The sequence below is a fragment of the Podarcis gaigeae genome (genome assembly GCF_964106915.1).
Source record: "Podarcis gaigeae genome assembly, chromosome: 5".
In the NCBI taxonomy this organism is placed as follows: Eukaryota; Metazoa; Chordata; class Lepidosauria; order Squamata; family Lacertidae; genus Podarcis; species Podarcis gaigeae.
In genome coordinates, this window is record NC_139681.1 from 56,004,266 (window position 1) to 56,029,160 (window position 24,895).

The following is a 24,895-nucleotide window of genomic DNA, read 5'->3' on the forward strand; positions in this document are numbered from 1 at the left end:
TACAGAAACCATATCTCTGGATTAAATGGAAAAATAAAATGGGAATGAATTTTGATGTTATATGGATGTATGCTCCATATGTATGATCCATAGGTGTTAACTCTATAGGCCTGAGGATACCTCAGCCACTTCCAAATATATTAGGATGGGGCAGAGCCCCCCAGTCTTGAGGGGCTGGGCCTTGTTGGGCCTACCTATGGCTGTGGCTGGCCCTGTTAAGCCTCCCTGAGGCTGTGGTGGGTCTTGTGGCCTCTACCTGCCATGTGACATCACACATGTGCATCATGCTTGTGATGTTGTGTGTGTGTGTGCCGGGCTCCCAGCACCCAGTGTGCCGGGTGGAATCAAGCAACTATGGTATGATTAGCACCGAGTCCATGGTCAACTGCCTCATGGATAGATCCCCTTGGGTAAAGACGGCCCAGCCAACTGCTCTATTATTAGAGATCACAAACTTAACCCCTGGGGTCCCTTCCTACTCTACAGTTCTATGATTCTATGATCACTCCTGTGGCAGGAATTAGTAAAGTGGTACCTCAGGTTAAAAACTTAATTTGTTCTGGAGGTCCGTTCTTAACCTGAAACTGTTCTTAACCTGAGGTACTACTTTAGCTAATGGGGCCTCCCGCTGCCACTGCACCGCCGCCACACGATTTCTGTTCTCATCCTGAAGCAAAGATCTTAACCCGAGTTACTATTTCTGGGTTAGCGGAGTCTGTAACTTGAAGCGTCTGTAACCCAAGGTACCACTGTACTTGATCTTTCTCCAACAGCCATTTCCCCAATCCAAACCACACCAATCTCCATATGTTTTCCTTTCAGCAGCATTCCAGGTGGAACTCTGTTGGGGAAAAGCCACTAGTGTAGTTTATGCTTAGTGAAGAAAAATCAATGGGGAAAGGTACCCTTTTGCCTCTGTTCCTTTACTTAAAACCACAGCTGTTCAAGGCCCATTTGGGGGAGGGGGGGAGGAATCATCTGCAGTTTCATGTAACAAGTAGTTTGCTCATTAGAAATAATTTTCTATTGGTGATTAAATTAGCTGCCCACAAAAACTTGGGGAGTGTAAATGTAAGTGACAATTAGAGTTTATTAAAGATATTATTTGGTAAGCATAGTGAATTCAAAGAGGAGAGCAACACAATCTCTTTTTAAAGTGCTGAGTTATCAATTATCAACACTTTTCCGGTTTCCTTTTAAGGGAGCTCTGCTCCCTTTGAAAAAATCTTGGAAGTTCAAGAATAAATAGGCAAAGTGATTCATAAAATCGGCACTTTAAACCGTTTGTTGCCAAGAAACACCTATCCGGTTTCTTACTCATTGGGCTACAAAAGGTGATCTAAAATTCTTCCTTGGAGACACCAAACATGTCTGTAGTTGAGGATGCATATTGGATAGGATGAGCACCACAGAGAAAATGTTATGAATAATTTCCACTGGGGATCAGTGAATAGGTATACTTGCTCACTCAAGTTCAGATTGCCATAAGGATGCCTTCTGCAGCAAACGAACCAAAAGTGAAAGTAATTCAGGTCACCAGTGGAGGAAGGCGGGTGCGGGGAGTGTGGTGTGCACCGTGTGTCAGCCGTGAGGGCGGGTGACATCCTGGCACCCCCCACCCCACCTCCGTTTGCCGCGCAGGTGGCACCCCCGGACACTCGCTGCGAGGGCAACTAGCAGCACCCCCCTGCTCACTGTGTGGGTGGCTGCCCCCACCCCCGCACTGCTCCGGGTGCCAGGGCAGATAGCTCTGCCCCTGATTCAGGTGTGTATCTCTGTCTTTGAATACATTTGTGTGTGCACATATGGGAACCTTGGCCTAATGAGGTTTCCTAGATTTATGGGTGCTAGCATTTAAATGTTCACATACAGGCACGTATTACTCCCATTTACTAGATAAGTTTGCTGCAGAAAACGGTGTTTCCTGCCATGATAATAATTTGTAGTGATACCTTTGAATCCTATGTACGCTGAATAATATACAGGTAGGGTTGCTAATTGATCAGGACGAACTTTGGCTTGGCAGGTTATTGGTATTTTTCTGTAAAACAACCAAATTTGTCTTGGTTGCCAGCTTTGTTTGAGTAAACCTGGAATATTTCTCAGTGACATTGTGGTGTAGTGGTTAGAATATAGAATTAGGAGTGAGGAAACCCAAGTTCATATCCCCGTTCAGCCATGATGTTGATTGGACAACTATGAGCCCTTCGTGATTTCTCAGCCTAACCTAGCTAATAGTGTCCTTGTGAAGATAAAATAAAGAGGCTTCTTGAAGGACCCTCAAAGTGTCCCTATTTTCCAGGGACATCCCTGATTTAGAGAAGCTGTCCTTGTTTCTGTTTTTTTTCTGGAATGTCTCACTTTTCCTTAAAGGTAAAGGGACCCCTGATTGTTAGGTCCAGTTGCGGCTGACTCTGGGGTTGCGGTGCTCATCGTGCTTTATTGGCCGAGGGAGCCAGCGTACAGCTTCCGGGTCATGTGGCCAGCATGACTAAGCCACTTCTGGCAAACCAGAGCAGCACACGGAGACGCTGTTTACCTTCCCGCTGGAGCAGTACCTATTTATTTACTTGCATTTTGGCGTGCTTTCAAACTGCTAGGTTGGCAGGAGCAGGGACCGAGGAACGGGAGGTCACCCCGTCGCGGGGATTTGAACCGCCGACCTTCTGATTGGCAAGTCCTAGGCTCTGTGCTTTAACCCACAGCGCCACCCGCGTCCCTCCTCACTTTTCCTTAGGATGTCCCTATTTTCACTGGAGAAGCGTTGGAGGGTATGCAGTTATCCGACCACCCAAGCTGTCTGAAGACAGTCCTGTATAGGGAAAGGTTTTTTTTTAATGTTTAATGTTTTATTATGTTTTTAGATATGTTGGCATCTGCCCAGAGTGGCTGGGGCAGTAAGATGTGTGGGGTACAAATAGTAAAATAATCATTATGGAATGGGACATCTCTATTTTCAAAAGAGAAATTTGGGAGGGTATGAGGAAGGGTAGTCTACATAGCAACAATAAAGGTCAGCTGCATCATTGACACTTAGTTTGTATACTTAACTGTAGGAAGTGCATTCATCCAAAGTTACTGAATCCAGCCTAAACTCATTACTACGAATGCCTACCCTACACTTCTATAAACTTTCCCAGGCCCAAAAATCAGTTGCTATAGAAACAGCCACCTTCAATGCACCGACACTGTTCAAATGCTGCTCTTGTATACAAAGAAGGTATTCACACTGAGATTTCCCCTTGTACTCTGCATCAACTGATACAGCTTCCTTATTAGGCAAAATAGAGTAGTCCATCATTTTGTCTCGCAATGGCCAGTCAGATGCCTATGAAAAGCCCACAAGCAGAACATGAACGCAACCACACTTTCCCCACTTCAGCTCCCCAGCAACTGAGGTTCTGATCAACTGCGTTCCCAGCAACTGCCTGCAATACTGAAGGTAACTGAGAGCTATCATGACCAGGAACCATGCTGAAGTTATTAACTGTTCTATAGACACATCTAGCATAATTTACGGTACTTTGGTACCTTCTGATAATAGCATAGGCATGCTATAATATGGATGATATAGACCAGGGGTCAGCAAACTTTTTCAGCAGGGGGCTGGTCCACTGTCCCTCAGACCTTGTGGGTAGCTGGACTATATTTTTTTTTTGGGGGGGGGGAGGAATGAACGAATTCCTATGCCCCACAAATAACCCAGAGATGCATTTTAAATTAAAGGACACATTCTACTCATGTAAATACATGCTGATTCCCGGACCATCCGCGGGTCGGATTTAGAAGGCTATTGGGCCGAATCTGGCCCCCAGGCCTTAGTTTGCCTACACATTATAAAGACCAGTGGTTCTCAACCTTCCTAATGCCGCAACCCTTTAATACAGTTCTCCTCATGTTGTGGTGACCCCCAACCATAAAATTATTTTCGTTGCTACTTCATAACTGTAATTTTGCTACTGTTATGAATCGTAATGTAAATATCTGATATGCAGGATGTATTTTCATTGTTGCAAATTGAACATAATTAAAGCATAGTGATTAATCACAAAAACAATCTGTAATTATATATTGAGAAATATTTATTTCTAAATGAAATTTTGTCTTGAAGCATGGTGTAGCATGGGTAACAGTCTTAATATAACAACAGTAAAGTACATTGCTACATTGCTCTCGGCAGCACCCTAAGTGGCAGTGGGACAGGAGGGGCTGGGGGGGAGAGAAGCCCCCTCTGCCATGTGCGTGTACACACACACACACACACACACTCCCGCCTACCAGGAGGTTTGTGGTGTGGTGAACTGGCCCACCCCCCAAAAAAGCTTGCTGACTCCTGGTCTTAGGTGACCTCTGTGAAAGGGTCGTTTGACCCCCAAAGGGGTTGCGACCCACAGGTTGAGAATCGCTGATATAGACCCACCTGCTGCAAGTGTTTAGCTGTGTAAAGGGCATTCAGAATTATTGTCTCCACTATGACATTCTAGCAAGAATGCATCAAGATGCTGTAAAATATGAGGCTCCCTTCTACCACACAGGGAGTTCAGCTACATGGGGGAAAATAGGGAGGAAACACCCAAGTGCACAGAATCGTTTATTGAGATTGTAGGTGGAGGATTTCCTCCCCTTTTCTCCTGCATTTGGTGCCTTTTCCTTTGGGTTGAACTACAGACCTTAACTGGTCCCTTGCAGGCCTGTGCCTGTATAATGGTGCCTCCTACAACGTCTCCCATTTCTTACAACAGGATTAAACAGATTCATGAAGGGGAAGGTGGCAAGCTGCCACGATGGCTACATTGAAACTCCAGTTGGGGCTCAGAGAACAGTATGCCACCAAATATCAATTATTTGCAGAGGTCAGTCCTCTGCTGGAAGGGATAATCAGTCCAAGTCTGATAAAAAAATATCAATAAGGTAAAGAACCACAGGAAGAAGATAAAGAACAATATAAAGGGAGAAGACAGGGTGCTGAAGTTGCCCGTCAACGGCTAGCACAAAGCAGGCACACAGATAACCTGGTTACAGTCTTCTCTGGTATTGTGAGGCATATTGTATTTCAATTTATTTTCTAGTCATTTCTAAATTTGCATATTTGAATATAAATTAGCATGTGCAAATTTTGTGTAAATCTGTGTCTTCTTTCGCCCTGAATTTGGGGGATATGTAGCCTCTCTTTTTGGCACCCTATTACCAGTTGCTTTTGTCTTGTAGGCTACTTAGAGGTCCCTGGCTGGCCACTTTGGGAAACAGGAGGCTGATATTCCAAGTGGTTTGCTTGTTTAATCAGGTGGTTCAGTATTTCTATGCCCTCTCAAGGTGACACAATGAATAAAATGAAATGATAAGAAAGATACAAAATTATAAACTAAAATGGTTTATAAAACACCTCAACACAGCCCAACAGATTCCCATGAAAGAGTTAAAACAATTTAAGGCACAGAGTTGCAACCATTCAAAAATTAGCTTAGCATATTTCAACTAAAAGCTGATTGAAACAAAAAGGTCTTCAAGGCCTCTTCGAAAACACAGAGAGAGAAGGGGTCAAATGAACAAGGCTTGAGATGGAGTTCTACAAATATGGAGCCACTATAGAAAAGGCCCAGTTTCTTCAGATCATGAATCTAATTGACCTTCATAACAGGTCAGGAGGAGTCACTAATGAGGGGCACTGCCATGTATCTGACTGCTACTTATAGGGAGGGAGAGGGTGAGGTAGCAGGGAGGTCCTGACTCTGTAGATGGCTCACAGGGTCCTAACAACTCTGAAGCCAGTCTTGAGGCCTGGGCCTCATATGGTCTTTTCTTCAAATAACCTGGCCCTATACTATTTAGGACTTAAGAGTTAAATACCTTCAAATTGGGGCCAAAAATAAAAAGGTAGCCAATAAATACCTAACCCCAACTAGCTGCTTTCTGCATCAATTAAAATTTCCACGCCATCTTTAAAGGCAGCTTCATATAAAGCACATTGCAATAGGCTAGGCTGGATGTATTTGAGCTTGTAGCTTGATGTGTTTTATTTCAGCAGTTAAATTTGATTCCTGGAGGCAGACTTTTTTTTTTTACCCGCACTGTGTCAGATAATTGATAGGGTGGAGTAAGGCAAGAAACCATCACACACCTTTGTCAGGACTTGTTTAGGAAAATTGTTTTGGGGAAAAGAACATACGTGTTTGGGGGGCGTGGGGTAAAAGACATTAAATACAAGTCAAATTCAGCATTTTCTGAGGATCACTCAGTCTGAGAAACACCATACTGCTGAAGGAGTGCTTTATTCAAGGACTTGTGGGACAACATCTGGGATCTGGGTAGAAAGCGAACAATAAGGATTACGAACAGAAGCACTTCAGGTACGTAACACAAGACAAGGAAACACTCAGAAGGGTGCCCTTTTCTACTATAATTCTATCAGATTATTTGATTGTAAAAAAGGGGGAAAGTGTGGGGAGGTAAATCTCAGGCAAAATATGGGCCAAAATAGCTGCTTATTCTATATTAAAAAGTCTAGTAATTATGCTGTAGAGACTGAGTATTGAGACAGTTTGGTTATGGGGAAAATAGGTTTACAATTGGCATTGAAAGAAAAGCTATAAGTATACAACTTAATAGCAATACTCTGAAAGCAAGCCAAAATAAGCATTTCCTCTCACATCTGGGTCCATGTGGTCCAGTCCTGTGGATATTTACTTGAAAGTAAATTTTATGAGACTTATGTCCTAGTAAGCATACAAAAGCATTGCAGCCTTATTAGATAGGTATTCACGAGATTATGGTTATAGCTGTAGATGGGTATGGTATGTCAGAACCCTGGAAGAAAGGCTGACTAATGCATTTTTCAAGGCAGAGGAACTACATAAGCATCATTACAAAAATGTACTTATTGTGTGCTAGTTCTGTGGATGATGTGTGTGGATCCTGTTTTTTGGGTACACTGAACTGTATCTCTCAAAAATGCTTGCAGTTCCTTTGCAGAAAGGAATTTTGTGTTGACTGTGATAACAATAGATTCAAGCCACCTTCATCAGCAAGGAGTATATTATCAGGAATCACTGAACTCCTTTGTATTCCTATATGTAATTAAGTACCTAATCCTGAGTTATGGACTTTCAAAAATTAGCATCATTATGAAAAGGGTGTTTTGTGGGTCATTATTAATTCTTTACATGGTGTCATTTCATGATTCAATTGTCTATTTTGCTCATCTCTGCTACTACTTTGATTTCAAATCTGGACTGTGGGCTTTCAGGCCCCCCCCCCCCCATCTGCAAAATAGTATTTAAATGTTTATCAACACTGATAAAACCTTTGCTAGATTCTACTATAGAGGCAAACTTTTCAGAAATCTTCTGAAGTTAAATGCTGAATTAGTCTCCTGGAAAATATAGGAACAAAGAACATGATTAAAAATTAAGCTGCTCTGAAGAGCATTGTGACTTTTATGGTGTTTCCATAGTGGCTTAGAGGGACCAGAATAAATTTCCTCTACCTATGGGATAACATTCCCTTCTTCTGAAGTGTTAAGGGCATGACTGAAAAAAGAATATCAGAAGAGACAATCTCAGGTGAGGGAGCTGAGAGAAATATTGAGGAAGTGGAACGCACCATTTTACTTCCATTCACAAATTCTGCCCAATTACTGTATTAAGGAAAATGCATAAATATACTCTCAGGGCAAGTTAACTGTTGGCTTCCGGCATTTTAAAAATCTTGCTTTCTTCTGCAGTGTGTAGTACAGATCACTTCACTGAGCTGGCTGGGTGTGTTGTACTGAACATATTCCTTATCCTAAGGGCATTTGTTTCCTAGAGGCATGCATGGCACATCTTGCTTGATCCTGCTCCCTACTTGTGGCGCATATATCAAAATGCAACTAATCTAAGGGTGCTTCCACTTAACCTGCCTACTGAACATTCATCCTGATTTGTTTGCTGGGAGATCAGATGGCTGATGCTTTGCAGTGCATTTTCTTGTCACGCTCCATATAACAAAAGTTTGGTGGGGTATTTTTTTAAAAGTTTGTTGCACAAGACCTCTGAATCAACTAAAATTGTGGCACCTTGATGCCACTTAGTGACTGAATCCCACCTCAAAATGCCAACAACATGGAAGCGCCCAGTGTTAACAGGGCAGGAACTGTGGTTATGGTTTGTTTAGAAGCATGGACCAGATTCCCCCATATCCTTTTCCAGCCTCTGAAGATTCTATCTTGAGCGGCCTATTCCAAGTTGCTTAACTTTGGGGGTTTTTTAAAGCTGAGTTCTAAATGCCTGACCAAATGAAGACTTTCTGTGCTCCTGCTCAAGTGCTTTAATACATCACTGGGAGGGCAGGAAGGGTCTGAGAGAAATCCAACTTCCCTTCGCCTTGGGGCATCTGCATGATGAGCGTGAGAAGTAGCTGAAGGGACCACACAGCCATTGCTGGTTCTGTGCCGGGGTTCACTGGTAGCTGGGTGGAATGGCAGGAGCTGGCACAGACTGAATCATACAAGTGGCTCAATGGGAGAGCATATGTGTTGCGTGCAGAAGGTCACAGGTTCAGTCCCTGGCATCTCCAGGTGGGGCCAGGAAAGACTCTTACTTGAAACCCCGGCAAGCACCACTCAGCATAGACATACCGGTGCTACAGCAGGATCTAACCAGTTTAATGTAGCATGAATATACTCTGAGAAGCAATCACTATTTGAAATTGGGGAGGCATTTCCCTTTTGGGCTGCTGGGGTTTATCACCATCCCACTGTAAGCCTCAGTGCTTATGTCCTTTGGCCATGTTATCTCACTGAACCAACGCCCAAGACATCTAGAGAAAGCCACACAGACTATCCCAGTATTGCTAAGCAGCAGCTGAAGATGGCAGAGATTGCACATAAAGCATAAGCTCTACCTGTGAGCTATGCTCCTTCCCTAAATTGCTCCTTCATTACCGCAGTATCAACCTTGCCATTCATGCTTGCATTTTGCAAGCAATCACTTGCTTTGGATATAATTATATCACTAGTCTATTAAGAGTTCTTCAAATAGAAATAATTTGTTATCAAGATAAAATGATAATTTCCCTTGTTTCTTTTAGATCTTATGCCTATTTCAGTATTTTTTGCTCAATAGTTTTCCATAGTTTTTTTGTTTTATACTATGCCCTGATGCTACAAAAACACCAGTATTAGTAAGAATACTTAATCAGCAATACTATCTTAAAAGAATAATGTTCTGCTCTGGTTTAGTTATAATTGTGAATACCTAGAATTAACATAATTTAACTTTTGTGTTATGCCACACTCCCCATGGCAGCCATTTTGTGTTATGCCACGCCTTTTCTCCCTCCATAGCAGCTATTTTTGTCTAGCGCTCCCACCACTCTGAAAATTGGAAATGTGTCCACTGGTCCAAAAATGTTGGCAACCCCTGCCTTAGTCCAACCTCCTGCTCACTGCAGGAAAGTCAGAGCTAAAATGTCCCCAACAGATTGCTGTGTAGCCACTCCTGGAAGACCTCCAAATTTCACTTGTGATCCTTAAATCAGCTCCTTGAGCAAATGCAGCATTTTCAGTGGCAAGATATATAATAGTTTTTCTTTTGAATTCCCTCTCCTTTGATGTCTTATCACATGATGGGCATCCATGTGAAACACCAAAAGCAAATGTGCCAGCCTGCCGCATTACTAGTCACTGAGATAACCATCTCTGTACCCGAGAGGATGGAACAAAAGAAAGCCTTGCTAGACTTCAAATTCCTGCTGTTGTCTTAGATATTTGAAGGAATGGTACACAGGACCCCAAAGGAGTGGGTAGGCTACTACAGTAGCTTAGCTGTGAAAGGTAAATTTGATTGATAAGTGATTATCAGCAGTGCTGGAAGATCACACAAGCCAACTGGAGCAGTTTCAGCGGCTAAAGTTGCTGTTCAAATCTGGGAAACTATAGAACAAAGGGGTAATTAATGGACAGACCTGATTTTGTTCTGCTGTTGGTGTGCTACCAAAGTTTCCTGTGGCTGCTGTAGGGGGGTTCTTTTTGTCTGCAGACTTCTCCACACCAGAGCAAAAAGTAGACCCCACCCCAATGTTGTCCTGGACCTTTCCGCCTTTAAATGTGGACTTTTTCAATCCTAGCCACTTTGGGCTTTCCAAGGATTGAAAGACCCTGCATTTAAAGGGGGAAAGGTCCAGGACAACACTGGGATAGGGTGGACATTACCAGAGAGAAAGGCAAATCCACATTTGCTCTAGTCTGGACAAGCTATATGTGTATATCTGAATTCTAAGTGTTTGTATGAGAATGTTGATGTTTTATATGAATTTCTAATGGTATAGTGTATTTATTTTGATGCTTTTAAATGTAAGTCTCTTGGAGACCTTGATAACAAGTGAGTCACAAACCTAATAAATACTATTTATTTGTGTCTTTTAACATTGATAATCTGTACTTTCATAAAATATATCAAGGTGGCTTATAGCATATAAAATACAATAAAAACCAGCCTATAAATTAGAAACATTAATAAATGGAGTAGAGGAGATTTCTGGGTTTTTTTTGTTTTTAAATATTTTTTTAGATTGACTAAACAAAGCAAAACCTTTTTATTTCAAAAAGTGAAAATCCAGACACAAAGTTGGCGAGCTTTTTCTAGTTTTGTCCAAGGCTATTGAGCTATTAAGGAAATTCATCAAAATCTACACTTCTGACATTGGGCACATCCGGATTTTCCTGGACATTTAAGCAATTTCTGCCTGGACACTGTTTCTGACCACTAAATCCTGGCTGTGTCTGGAAGATTCTGGACGTATGGCGACCCTAGTTTAAATAGGGTGAAATGACATGCTTAGGATTTGATTGCTGTGACCCAGGGGCCAGTTGAAGAATAATTTAAAGAACAGTAATACTGCATTGTGTCTTTCCTAGGATTACTGAGCATTCATCACCCAACAAATGCCATAGAATAAGTCACAGATGGGAAACCTGTGGCCCTCTACATATTGAACTATCACCATCCCTGCCCATTAGCTATGCTGGCTTGGGCTGATGGGAGCTGGAGTTCAAAACATCTGAAGGGCCACACTTTCCCTGTCTGGGTTAGAGAGTATGCTTCTCAAATAGCTTTGAGTCCTATCGCCTTGAGTTTTGTTGTTAAATTACTTGGCATCTTTAAAATACTTGGAAATGTCCTCTTTGGACCTCTGTGGCAGGAGACTAGAGGGAGGGGGCACAATTTTTCTGTTCACAGCATGCCCGACCAGACACCATCTCAAGTTTACTTAATTGCATTTGAATCCTTTATGTCACCTAAGGCAAGGCTTGGCGAACCTGTGGTCCTCCAGATGGTGTTGGACTCCAATTCCCATTGGCCTCAGCCAGCATGACTCAATGGTCATGGTTAATGAGAGTTGCAGTCCAGCAATATCAGGAAGGCCACAAGCTGCCATCCCTCTTCTAATGAGCTCATAGAAATGTTTGTGGTTCTCCTCCTCCTCACCATTCTAACTTCACAACAAACCTGTGAGGTAGTTTGGGCTGAGAGACTGTGACTGGCCTAAGGCCTTCATGGCCAGGACTGGCCCAAGATGTTTTGCTAGTTGAGGTAAATGACACAATGGCTCCCCCTTCCATGCTCAGAAGCTGACTGGCTTGGCAGTCGACACTCTCAACAGGACAGCATAGCATCCCCTATGTGGTTGCAACAGGCTGGTTGTGTTTGTGTGTGCTTGCAAGGCCATGTGGCACACATAGCTTTGATCTCCACCAGAGGGGAACGGCCAGAGGTGTGGCTGGGGGAGCTGTTGCCTTTGCCTGCCAGTCTGTGCTGCCTGAGGTGATTCCCTTATTCTTCCTAATTGTAGGGCCAGCCTTGCTCATGACAACAGAGTGGGGATTTGATCTTCATGTCTGGTTTGACACCCTCACCTCTATTCCACATTGGCTGCTCTTCCAAATCCTGAAAGCCAAGGTTGAGCAAAAGAAAGGAACATGCAAAAGAAACTTTAGCAAAACAACAGAGGCTGAGAGAGTGAGGCCAAGATGCCACCTCAAGCCAAAATATTCTCATAGACTGGGTTGGGTTTGGCTCCAGGGCTCCATTGTTCCACCCGCCTAAGCTCATCTTTCAAGCATCTTCCTTCAGTGTCAGAGCTTGTTCATTATGCGCGCCAATTATGACTCTGCTTGTGATTCATGGTTTAAGGTGCTGTGGGTTTGCTGAAGCGCCTCAGGCATCCATTATCCTGAGGAAGAGAGCACAGCAGTGAAGAAAGATTTGGGTGGATTTAGACAAACAATTAGGATGGATTTACCCTGAGATGAGACTCACTTCATGTGCAAATATTTTCCTACACAGGAACAGTATTTGTCTAGGAAAAAGGACACAATATAATCCCATACGGAGCTCAGCGAGTTTTAGATTGGCTCATGCATACATGCAAGGCTGCTTCTGTAGGCATCTTTTTAGCCAATGTGGCTTGAGAGGAAATTCCTTCTTTAGTGGCAATCAACCAATCGCCGAGCATGAGTAAAACCACTTTCAAAGTCATCCCAAAGGCAAATAAACCCTCTTTATGAGTTCACTGAGCTGTATGTAGGTGGGTGGAATGAAATTGCACCCACACCATACATTTAAAGCACTTTTACACCACTTTAACAGTCATAGTTTCTGCATGGAATAATGGGAACTGTGATTTACCCCCTCACAGAGTTATAATTCCCAGCACCCGGAGCAAAGTACAGTTCCCAGGATGATTGGGGCAGGGGGAGGCATGTGATTTAAATGTTCCTTACCTCCACAAGTTCAGCAGATGATAGCAGATATGTGGCCACAGGTATAATAAGTACAAAGGCTTCTGTGGTCCTACAGGACCACTGCTTCCCATCTACTTGAATGTGCAACAACAGACCTTGTCCCTTCATAAACTACCTTTGCTCCCATTTCTTGCCCTTTCAGTACTCCTCTTTTTATTATACCCTTCAGCAGAACATATGTTCCACCTTCCTGGTCTCTTTTCCCCCCTAATAGGGAGTCATTGTAGTTTATTAGGGGGAAATTAACCACTATAATTCAGAAATCTGAATGTTCCTACCTTTTAGTGCCAGAGGGGGTGACAAACGCTAAACATAATTGCAAGCTAAAATAAAAGATTTATGTTGTTGTTATTTTGCCCTTCTTCTTGTAGGAGTTTGGGGTAGTGTACAACACTGTTAAAATGCAACAATGTAAAAATGTTATTTAAAAACCTTAAAAAGCTATGTGTCTGAAAACAGGAATCTAGCTGAACAAAGAACACCACCAATACTGCTGGATCCCAAGGACAGTCATACCCAAAGGTGCAAGCAAACAAATATAGAATGTTTTTACAGGAATATTTAAAATTTTGAGGCTTGGAAACATTTGAAGAATAAAGCTGTGAACTACTGTAAATCTGAGCAATATTTAACACTGGCTAAATATTCCTGGGGACGCAGGTGGCGCTGTGGGTTAAAGCCTCAGCGCCTAGGACTTGCCGATCGAAAGGTCGGCGGTTCGAATCCCTGCGGCGGGGTGCACTCCCGCTGCTCGGTCCCAGAGCTTGCCAACCTAGCAGTTCGAAAGCACCTCCGGGTGCAAGTAGATAAATAGGGACCGCTTACCAGCGGGAAGGCAAACAGCGTTTCCGTGTGCAGCTCTGGCTCGCCAGAGCAGCGATGTCACGCTGGCCACGTGACCCGGAAGTGTCTCCGGACAGCGCTGGCCCCTGGCCTCTTAAGTGAGATGGGCGCACAACCCCAGAGTCTGTCAAGACTGGCCCGTACGGGCAGGGGTACCTTTACCTTTACCTAAATATTCCTGAGCTGCCACTAGATGACACTGTTGCTTCACCGACTAAAGCAGTTGTTTTTAAAAACAAGTTTCTACCTTTTAGACACCTTTCCAGGACTTCAATGAAATAATTGTGAACTTCAGATTTTAAACATTCTAACACACAATACCTGTGCCAAATGCCTTTCTCTTGTGAGAGGAATCGGTTTATCTTAAAAAACAAACAAAAACTAAACTTCTAACTGGCTAAGCACTTTCCAGTCTTTATAAATCACACATATTCTCATCAAATAGAAAAAGGCCTATGAAGTCCAGCAGGGACTGTGTGAAAGTGTGCAAAATGCACATATTAAGCTGCTTCCTAGCCTAGCATTGGCTGAGGAGGGAGGAAGGGCCTGAGTGGGACCACTATAGCAAAGTAGCCACCGGGGGTCAGGAATATGTTAACCTTTCCTCTTTCTCTTTACCTTCATGTAGCAATGATATGGCCGCTGTAACAAAGAAAAACAAGCGGGATGGAACAGAAGTCACAGAGAGACGTAAGTGAAACCTTTTCTAGGAATAGATGATTATTTAAGTTGATTCCCACCGACATTGCAGAGGTAAAAGTTAGCATGAAATCATTTCACTCTTCAATATCCTCGTGGTTCAATGGTCTTCTGACATTATATCATTTTTAAAAAGGCTTATATATAATGAAATGTTCATTATGTGGCAATGAGATCTTAGAATGTGAAGGCCCTTACCGCCTGAGTATTCGGATGGAGGAGTCATCTCAGGGTAACATTTCAAAGAAGAAAAGTTTATGTGAATTGGCCCCATGGTTGGGACCAAGTGGAACCTCCCAATTATTTCCCCAATGGAAGTTTTGATATAATAAACCAACCTTGCAAACCAGGTTAATAGCAGCTTAATACTATATGCCATTTCAGAAGCATTATATTGCCATTTTCAGAGATGGTTTCAGCTAAATATTTCACAGGGTCTCAGGCAATTATCCCTGCTGTATACATCCTTTGAAAAGTTATATCTCATGATGCCTTTATAAGTATCTCACCTGTAAAAAATCGAGTCCTCAGAATTACCAAGATGGTTTCCATGGGCCAGAAATGAATATTCAAAACAACATTCAAAAGGAATTTGTTGGTTTGAATTCAAGACTCAAATTCAGCTTAGCAATTTTGAAAAAAAGAGAAGAAGTCGTGGTCACTTACTTATTGCCCCCAAGAAAAGTGAGCACAGATTTGCATTTAAATTGCCTATGTATAGATGTGATTTTAGAAATAATGCTGTGATTTGAAGGGAAATGCAATTGATCTCACCACAGTGGGAAATAGTGTGATCAGGTGACCTGCGTACCTGCTCAATTTGCTATCCAGATGCTAATGATTGAGGAGCAGCATCAAGGTTCCTCTGTAAATGAGGACAACCTGTCGCATGGGTTTATATTTCTCTCTCTCTCTCTCTCTCTCTCTCTTTTTTTACAGTTATTACAGAAACTGTTACCACCAGACTGACATCTCTTCCCCCAAGTAAGTGGCTGCTCTACAGAATTCAGTATACCTGTTTCTGCATGTATGCATCTCAGTTTGCTTTGTTTGTGCCTCTTTGTCAAAAGCCCCTCAAGTGTTTGTGCCACCGAGCTTATAGATCAAAGTATAACAAAAGCACCATCCTACTTACGGTTGCTCTTCTGAAGTTGCCCAAGTTACAGGAAAGACATGGATTAAAAATAGCAAAAGACTTTGTACAGCCTCTCTGTGCATGGGAGTTCACCAGGCCCATAGGCTTGGCTCAGAAGAATATATGGAACAAAATCCAGTTAGATCATATTATTTCTGAGCCAAGGAACATTGCCAGGAGAGGGTTGTTGTTTCTAAATATCAATTGGTCCCTCTCTCCCATGGCTTCTGCATGACCTCGGCCTGCATTGTCCGTGATGATGTAACTTCCCTTCACACTATCAGCCTGGAAAAACCTGGGTGGGATGGGATGTGTTGACTAAAACAGCTGTTTGAGTTTGATATCGAGCACCTTTGCTGAGTAACTTTTGGCCAGCCACACCATCTGTGGTGTGGTTTCTTTACCAGAGTAATTGTAAGGACTGCTAAGCAGTGATAATAACTCTTGATCGTACAACTCTTCTGACTAGGGTTCTAGCCTTCCCTTTCTCACTGAAATGTAATTCTCATTTCAGCTAAGTAGATTCAAAGTGGTCTGTTTTCTAGCACTGAAGCTGTGTTGCAAGTATGACACATGTGAGTGTAGGCAGGGGGACCCACCTAGTCAGTTCAAAATTGACCATGCGGCAGTCCTATTCTTGAGAGGAATTAATCCAGTCCACATTTCCTCAACCTCGTACTCTCTAGTTGTTTTGAACCAGTGCTTTTTTCTGGGGGGACGCAGGGGTACGCATACCCCTAAACATTTTGTGAATCTTTGTACTTTTGTCCGTTTACTATATTTATTTCCCCCGATTTGAACTATAAAATGGTGATTTTCTTGAGTCAAAATGAGAGTACCCCCTAAACATTTTTTAACAAAAAAGCACCGTTTTGAACTATAGTTCCCATCAGCCCCAGCATGTTTGAGGAAGGCTACTCTAGTCTTATGTTATTTCTGTAAAATTGATCATCATCATTCTATTAATAAATGCTGCCCATCTGACTTTGTTGATCTGGCCACTCTGGGCAGCTTCCAGAAAAATATTAAAACTCAATAAAGCATCAAATATGAAAAACTTCCCTGTACAGGGCTGCCTTCAGATGTCTTCTAAAAATCATATGGTTGTTTGACACCATACATGTGAGGCGTGCTCATGTTGTATATGGCCCCACCAAAAGGCCCCTATATTATACCGCAGTCCTCTTTTCCTGCCTTTTCCCACCCACAGAATCTCATGTTGTGTTTACTTTGACAGAAGGAGGCAGTACCAGCAGCCTCAAATCAATGGCTTATAGTGGAGGAGGTGGAGTGGAGAAAAGGACATACACCCACGGCAGCAGTTATGTGACAGCCAGTAAGTGGTTCTCAGACTGAAGGGAAAGGGAAACAACATAAACTAGGAACATAAAAAGGTGTGGGGAGAAAGGGCAGAAGCTTACAATTCAAAAGTGACAAGTGCTATGTGTATGTGTGGGAGAAACATTCCTCCTCTGAGCTTTTGTGGAACTACAAGAGGAGGGAAAGAGTCCTTGCCCAGAGATGCCCTTTAAAATATGGAAGCAGGATCCTTTTTGTGGTAAATGGTGGGAGTTTATACAACTGGTGATTTTTTCTTCTTCCAGGAAATATCACCACACAATTATATTTCCTTGCAATCTCCTGTGGTTCTCTGTCTTTTCTTGGCGCTTCTTCTTGGGCTCAGCACATGGGGGTACAGAGGAATAAAATAAAAACAGCTGCAAATAAACATTAGTTTATTGTATAAAGTTATTTGGTTTGCCTTAGAATAGCCTTTCTGCAGAGAACATGGAAGGCATCCATTTAGACACCCAGGGAACTGTCAACCCGCTGCCCACTGGAGAACCCAAACAGGCTGTGCGGGTGTGCCTTGATATTTTCTTCTGATGAGGCCGACAGCACTGCCATGTTTGAGGGGGCATGGGCAAGGAGACCTTTAGGGACCCTCACCTTGGCTATGCCCTTCTCTCTCAACATGCCACCTGGGCTGCTTGTCCTGCCTTCTCCCCCAGTGCTCTACCAATCTTGTTGCTTTGCCACCTTCTCACCCACCTCCACCACCCTGTCACTGCTCTCCTTCCCCTTTCCAGAAACCCCATTTTCCTTACTAAAGAGGCTCCAGCAATAGCCACCATCTCCATTTCCCATGAGTTCCTCTTTTTCGTGCAGACACTCTGGGGAAATGAAGGTGGTGGCTGTTGCTGGAGCCTCAGCAAGCACTTCACTACAGAGGGCACCCTCTGCCATCATTGCTAGCAGTCATTTGAAGACCCCTGGATTGTAGGGCCCTGGAGCCCCAAAGTCCAGCGCCAACAGAACCACTGGAAGGTAGCCTAGACAGGACAGACCTCACACAGCTTCATTAAACTTTATAAAACCTTCCAGGTGTAAAGGTCTCCATAGGCCACACACACCTCCTAGAAGGAGAAGTAACGCCCCTAGTTAATTAACATGGAACACATTAGCATGTTTTCTTGTAACGGTCCTGGCTTTTTGCAATTCCCCTACATACTTTAGGAATCCATATTGAAAGTATGATGCTGACAGCCACATTAAAAGAGTCAGAGCAGTTTGAGTTAATAAACTCTTGATGTTTCTGTGTCTTAAGTCTGTGTGTTCTAAGTCAGTGTAAAAATTGGAGAGCAGGGCAGAGGAGGGGGAAGCAAAGGCTTCCTCACAAAAGTTCATTGTTCTTCAAACAGTTTAATGGGGAAGCCACTGAATGACACCAGATTCAGAAGTACAAGCAAATATAGGAGAACAGCCCTCTTCCTGGGATTACAAAGGGTACATTCTCTCTTCATAATTTGGAGCATGGCATTCACCCAGTATTCACATGACTGCATCATGTTAGATCACAGCTATCCCTCTGCTTTTGGAGACCTCATGAAAATCCAAGAGCAGAAATATATGCAGCGACCAGGACTTTTGACAAACCACATTTTAACCACACTATTCCAAGTAGGATTTGGGTGGGGTTTGATTTAGTTTGCATTTAAAGGCAAACCTACTTAACTCACAGTTCCTGAAACAATATGCAAACCAAGACACACTCATTCTTCAAAATCCACACTTCAACAGATTTTGCAATGTGTAGCAAACCACACAGGCTTTGTGTGAAACTGAAATACTCCGTAAAGCCCCTAAGTGACTATATGAGACCCCAAATGTCATTGACTTCTAAAGGCTAGTAACCATCCCAGCAGAAGGATTTATGCTTGTGCAATGGGATTCCCCCTCTTTCTCGTCACACACTCCCCCCCCCCACACCCAAATCTGCTCTGGAGGGTTAAGGGAACCCCCCCCCCCGAAAAGATTCAGGGTGTCTGTGGGAGGAGGAGCAGGGTACAGGCCTGTTGTGCGAGTGTAAACCCTTAAGCTGACGGGGTTGTTATTTAGCACTATATTGGATGAAAGCCTGTTGGTGGCTGAATGGAAGATATTTACGACCCTGTGTACAAGCCAGCCTGCTGTACAAAGGTTAAACATTTGCTGGGTCCACTTTTGTCTCTGGCTCAGCCCACCCTGGCATTGTTTCCCTCCTTCCCAAAATAGCAAATGTGACCCTCAAGCTGAAAAAGCTTCCTTTTCTAGGTAATAAATATTAAATTAAAGACCGGACTGTCATTTCCATCACAGTCTGGTCGATTGTACATACATTTTAGGAGGTTTTGTTTCATCTGTAGGTGGAAATGCTAGAACGAATACCTCCTCTTCCTCCTACAAGCAAGCCATCACTCCTTCTTCTACTCTTACCAAATCACCAGGCTCAACCTTTGAACGAAAAACCTATTCCACTCGCCATGCAGCATATGAAGGTATCATAGTCTCAAGGAAACTAAGGGGTGCACAGATTATGTTGGCTAATTATTCAACTATCCTAGAAGCCTGTTTCATTTGCACAAACTCTGGCTTACAGGGACCTCACAAATGTGCTCATTCCTTCAGAGAAGCTCGTACCCACTCTGATCTTTCCTGGTCCTAGCTGACCCAATTTTTAATTTTTTAATTTTTTTGGTGGCTGACCCAAATTTTGATTTTTTGCTTAACCACTGTCTGTAACCATATTACAAGCCTTGGCTACAGATGGTGTTTGAGGAGGAGAGACCTTAACTACAATCCCAAATTACAAGCTAAGCCAAACTTTCGGTTTAGCTGCAGTGCTGTGCTTAAAGGGCCAGAGAAAAGCAAAGTGGGTGTAAGCTCCTCTCTGGGATCCAACACAATTATGTGGTCTCGGGACACCATGGTTTGGCTTACCGTGACACGTGAACCTGGCCAGTGTATACTTGCCCTTTACAGTACTTCTGCTACTTTTGACCCTTTTGTTATTCCAATGAGTCACACCCCATTGTCATATCTATTCATGATCCTTTTAGCCTTTTTGGAGTATAGCACTGTAATCCATTGTCTAACATAACACTTTCGTCAGCAGTGATAATCCTCTCTCTGCACTTTGCCAAGATCATTTCCTGATTTCTCATGCAGACTAATCAATAGATCTTCCACATACGTCCTCGGGACACCTTTTAATTCCAGAGAAAACTACAGGATACTCTATATACCACGATGCTGATACGTTATACTATTGAAATCCCCCTTTCCATATAACACATGCAGTTAAATTTTAATATGAAATCTTCTTGTTTTTTCCCTGTAGGGAGCTCCAGCGCAAATTCCTCTCCAGAGTTTCCAAGAAAAGATTTTGGTACATTTCTGTTATTAATACTATGAAGGCCAAATTGAGGGCAGGTGCATATTAAACGCCTTATGGTCAGGGAGTTCAAAATGTTGAAAAATCCCTATACTCTTGCACTTGAATGAATTATGGAAATGACTCAGATTTGAGTATATATCTTAGCTGTCATGTTTCCATCTGGTGCAGAGCTTTGCATTTAGAAAGAAATGGAATCTTTCTAATAGTTCTGGCTTTAGTAGATAAGAAGCTGAAATGCATGTGTCTAATATTTGGGGATAATATGCAAGTGCCTGATCTACAAAAGTAATGGGCAGCACTCCATCTCTGTTGTGCCAGAGTCCCAGGAAGCTGAAAGGAAGCCCAAGAGCTAGTTACCACTGTACTGCCAGTGCTTCCCATTCCTGCCTGAACTGCTGCAATACAGATTCAGATCAGACCAGGCCCTAGGAAGCTGGGTGGCATCGGAGGGGGATAAAGAGTGATATAGGATCTCATTCCCCTGTCACTGGAAGCATAAATCATTCTTCCAGTGTTTTCTAAGGATGTGTACACATGCTATACCTGTAAAGCAGGTTATTCAAAGAACCTTCTTTCCCCCAAAGAATTCTGGATTTTCGTCAACCTTTTCATCTTCATCACAATTTTTCAAAATAAAATTCAAACAATTGCATTTTCCTTGGTTTTCACAGGTTCCTCTGCTACCAGGGGGCGAAGCCAAACTCGTGGTAAGATATAATATACCGTACACTTTGCAGAGATCCAAAGAGTTAATTTGGGCATGCCCAAGAGTGTGTGGGCATGCTAAGTGTTTGTTTGTTTGTTTTGAAAGCTTTTTTCTTTAAGGCCAAGTCACACAAGTTTTTTAAAAAGTGGTTTGCTATGATGAGGCATGGCAGGTTGCTACTGAGGAAAGCAACACTTTGAAATGTCAGCACATATTATGTAAAAGGAAAATTGGGCTGGTGGGAGGTCTAGGAATGTAAGCAGAGTGCAGTATTATAAAAGTTGCTGTCACCATTGCATTATAATAATAAACTCATAAAAAATGATCAGACAAGCCATGGTGGAGGAGAAATTAGTATTCTGTTTCTATCAAACTTTGCTGCATGTGGTCTAAATACTGACAGAACATACCACATGGCAAGCTAACAACCAGCAGCAATGAACCTTCTTCATGCCAAAGGTGCGTACAGGGTATCCAGTTACCATTACCTCTCCCTTCACAATGAGCCTCTTCTTTCATTTTGTCTTGTACAGAGAGTGAAATTCGAGTGAGGCTGCAGAGTGCTTCTCCATCAACCAGGTGTAAGTGCTTGAGCTATTTTTTGTGGACTTGAACAAAGGGTAGCTGAATCTCCTTGATTAATAATCCAGTAGTTGTAGTGATGAACTCTTCCTCTGACCATTTGGTAGCCCTTCTTTCCATGATGCCATCTGATATTTTCCTAATATCTGTTGGCCGGAAACTGTATACGGGATGACAAAAAATACACGAGGAGCAAGGATCGCTATAATCTAATTAAGACATTTCTTGTGGCCTCAAGGGAAGAGGAGTCCTTGATGTTGAGGTGGAGCAGCCACTATATTTTGAAGCATGTTTGAAACATGTTCTCCCCCCCCCCCCGAATTCTAGGCACTGTGGTTTGTTAAGGGTTGCTGGGAATTGTAGCTCTATGAGGGGTAAACTACAGTGTCCAGAAGTCTTTGAGGTAAAGAATATGCTTCAAAGGTATAGTGTGTGTGTAGCTTTGGCCTGCACAGTTCAGCTCTATCCATCTTCAGATGCATCTGTCATTTTTAAGACCCAAACATATAAAGCATACAATTTTCTACCAACATCATGCTTTTAATTTTCTACCTACGTTGTCAAGTTTTGAGCTTAAGTCTCCAATATCTCTCTTCTCTTTTAGGGACAGAATTGGACGATGTCAAACGACTACTTCGGGGAAGTCGGTCAGCTAGTGCTAGCCCAACTCGATCCCCATCAAGCACACTCCCGATACCTAAAAAAGCTGTTGTGGAAACCAAAATGGTGACAGAGAGCAGCCAATCAGGTATCTCATTGCTGGACCCCAGGAATTCCAGTATATTTCTAATCTATCAAATCACAGAATAAGGTGGAGAGGGTGGCAGAGGCTGCAAATGGTTGTATTCTTTTCAGGCCAACAGTGCAAGGATCACAGGATTGTTCAAAGGTGCATGCTTTTTCCTAATATCCAAAAAGTGGAGTGAAGTGGCTTCAGTCCTTTATTTCTTGGCAATGATTGAGTGGCACCATTGCATGACTCTTTTTTTTAGTTTCATCGAAAGTAGTTTCACACTAGCTATGGGGAACCTATGGCCCTCCAGGTGTTGCTGGGCTCCAGTTCCCATCAGCCCCAACCACCATGGCCAATGATCACAGGTCATAGGAGCTGTAGTTCATAGGTTTCCCACCCCTGTTCTAGACTAAATACCAGGTCAGAGGTGTTAGTTAAAAGCTAGAAGGTCAGGACTCAGGTGTGACTCCTGACAAATAGGCAGCAACTGCAGCAAGCAAATATGCTCAATGTGAGGAGGGCAAGGAAAGAATTTGAATCAAACAAGGGATCTCTGCTGATGTCCAATTCCATGGCCACTGAAAACTCTGCTAGGGATCACCATCGGTTTATGATATTTTAGAACAGGGATGAGAAACCTGTATCCCTCCAGATGTTGCTGGACTACAGCTTCCATTATCCTTGACTATTGGCCATGCTGGCTGGGACTGGAGTTGCAGTCCAACAACATCTGGAGAGCCACAGGTTAGCCATGCCTGCTTTAAAACCAATTTGAAGCACATATTCATGTTTTTCTCTATAACTCTGAAGACTACCGTATATAAACTTGTTTTTTTTAAAAAAGGAAACACCAAAAACAGATTAGACCAAGTTTCATATTTTATGGTGCTGTTTAGGTGAGAGGAACAGAAAAAGAAACCACATTGCCTAAGGATCATGCATTTTATATAAAGAAATATGGTTTTTAATGTTGCTTGTTGATTTTTCTTCCAGTGTCTGGGACATACGACACGACCATCTTGAATGCGGCACTCCCACCATACATGTGGTCCTCCACCCTGCCTGCAGGGTCGTCTCTCGGTGGCTACCACAACAACATGACTCAAAGCTCCTCTTTGATGAACACGGCAGCACATTCTACTGGATCAGGTACATGTTCACAGCATCGGCCATAGCAATTCTGCAGACAAGCTCCGAGATAACCTTTTCTGAAAACCATGAGGTGGCCAGTTGTGGTTACTCAATACCAGAAGTCTTAAAGACCACGAAGGAAGCATGCAGTGTGGATATTCTGCACCATCATGGCTTTCCTACATTTTCATTGCCATTCCTCAGTTGGTTTCAGAACTTGCCTTCACTGTACGGGTATAAGTGCTAACCATATTGGAAGTTGGGAAGGATTGCCCCTTCTGGCCAAGATGCCTGAGTGACTGTTGGAATTTGAGGACAATATATAGGATCAGGGTGGGATGTGTGCCCTCTAATGGACTCATTCACTTCAGACATATACGGTATATTATTCAGTGGAATGTTAAATTTAGTAAAGCAAATTTAGATGGCTCTAAAGTACAACCGAGTACCAGTAAAAGAAGAGTTGTGAAGCAGCCAGCTAAACAACAGCTTGCAAGATTAGGGTAGACGTCTGCAAAGGGCGAAGTGCAGTGGTTTTAGGCTAGGGATGGGAAACTTATGGCGCTCCAGATGTTGTTGGACTCCAGCTCCCATAAGCCCCAGGCAATATGGTCAGTGGTCACTGATGACAGGAGTGGTCCAGATACAGCATCTGGAGGGTCACAGTTTACCCCTCCGCCATGTTTTAGAGACTTCTTTCAGTGTATGGAATTCAAATGGAAAAGTTTAAAGTTTACTGCTCATTCTGCTACAGGACAAGTGATTTGTGTCACCTCCCAGATGTGTTGGAATCTTTCTGACCTTGCCTACATAGTCAACAGTCTCTTCCTTTTTTCCCTACCTTCCCCCACAGTGTTTGGCGTCCCAAACAACTTGGCTCCCAGTTCCCCAGCTCTGCATGCTGGTCTCAGCAGTTCTTCCACAGGTGTGTTTTCTCCCTCCCTCCTTGATCCCACCTGTCAAGATGCACGGCCATCGGGAGAGGGATATGCAAAGGGGTTGGTCTCCAGTTCTCCATGCCAGTGGCATCTGCACACCTGGACTAGTTTGTGGGATTCGTTTAAAGCTCCTTCTCTGTAAACAGTAACACCTGTTTGAGGGATGGCTTGGAACTCCTGCAGCAGAGGATTTAAAAAAAGTATTACTGAAGATAATCAAAAATACATAAAATAAATACAAGTGAAATGAGCAACACAAATGTTGCAGTGTGTCCCTGAGCCTGGGTGCCAGTCAGAGGAATGTCCTTACCTGTAACCCAAACCAGAAGGTCTTCAGGTCTGGCACCCAGGCTTGCATAGCAATTCCTTGCTTTGCAGGTCACTCAGAACCTAGGAATCAGCAAGGAAGATTTCCACGCCCTTCCTCTAAACTTTGAATTGTAAAGAGAACTTTCAAGCTATTTCCCAAAGTTAAAAGTTTATTCTTGCATAATATGTTACAGAGATTTGTGCACTTCTGAGAGGACAATTAGAAATGAATATGAAACATGACAGACTAGCTCAGTTTATTAGGTGCAGTGTAGGGGAAGTCTTCGATTTTTGGGCATGGTTAATTTCAGACCATTCTTA

At 43.0% G+C, this 24,895-nt stretch overlaps 1 protein-coding gene across 2 annotated transcripts in view; it reads left to right on the forward strand.

The window, feature by feature from the left end:
- Nucleotides 1-6,077: 6,077 nt before the first annotated feature.
- COL17A1 (collagen type XVII alpha 1 chain) overlaps nt 6,078-24,895 on the forward strand; it is a 59,261-nt gene continuing 40,443 nt past the window's right edge. The window contains exons 1-11 of one of the 2 annotated variants that reach the window (XM_083741535.1): nt 6,078-6,347; nt 14,253-14,314; nt 15,263-15,307; nt 16,696-16,794; nt 19,145-19,276; nt 20,119-20,166; nt 20,847-20,882; nt 21,415-21,462; nt 22,068-22,211; nt 23,190-23,345; nt 24,181-24,252. In XM_083741535.1, the coding sequence (XP_083597661.1) occupies nt 14,260-14,314; nt 15,263-15,307; nt 16,696-16,794; nt 19,145-19,276; nt 20,119-20,166; nt 20,847-20,882; nt 21,415-21,462; nt 22,068-22,211; nt 23,190-23,345; nt 24,181-24,252 (835 nt within the window). In that variant the 5' untranslated portion in view covers nt 6,078-6,347; nt 14,253-14,259. The remainder of the gene's footprint in view (nt 6,348-14,252; nt 14,315-15,262; nt 15,308-16,695; nt 16,795-19,144; nt 19,277-20,118; nt 20,167-20,846; nt 20,883-21,414; nt 21,463-22,067; nt 22,212-23,189; nt 23,346-24,180; nt 24,253-24,895) is intronic. The other variant, XM_083741536.1, reaches the window with a different exon arrangement.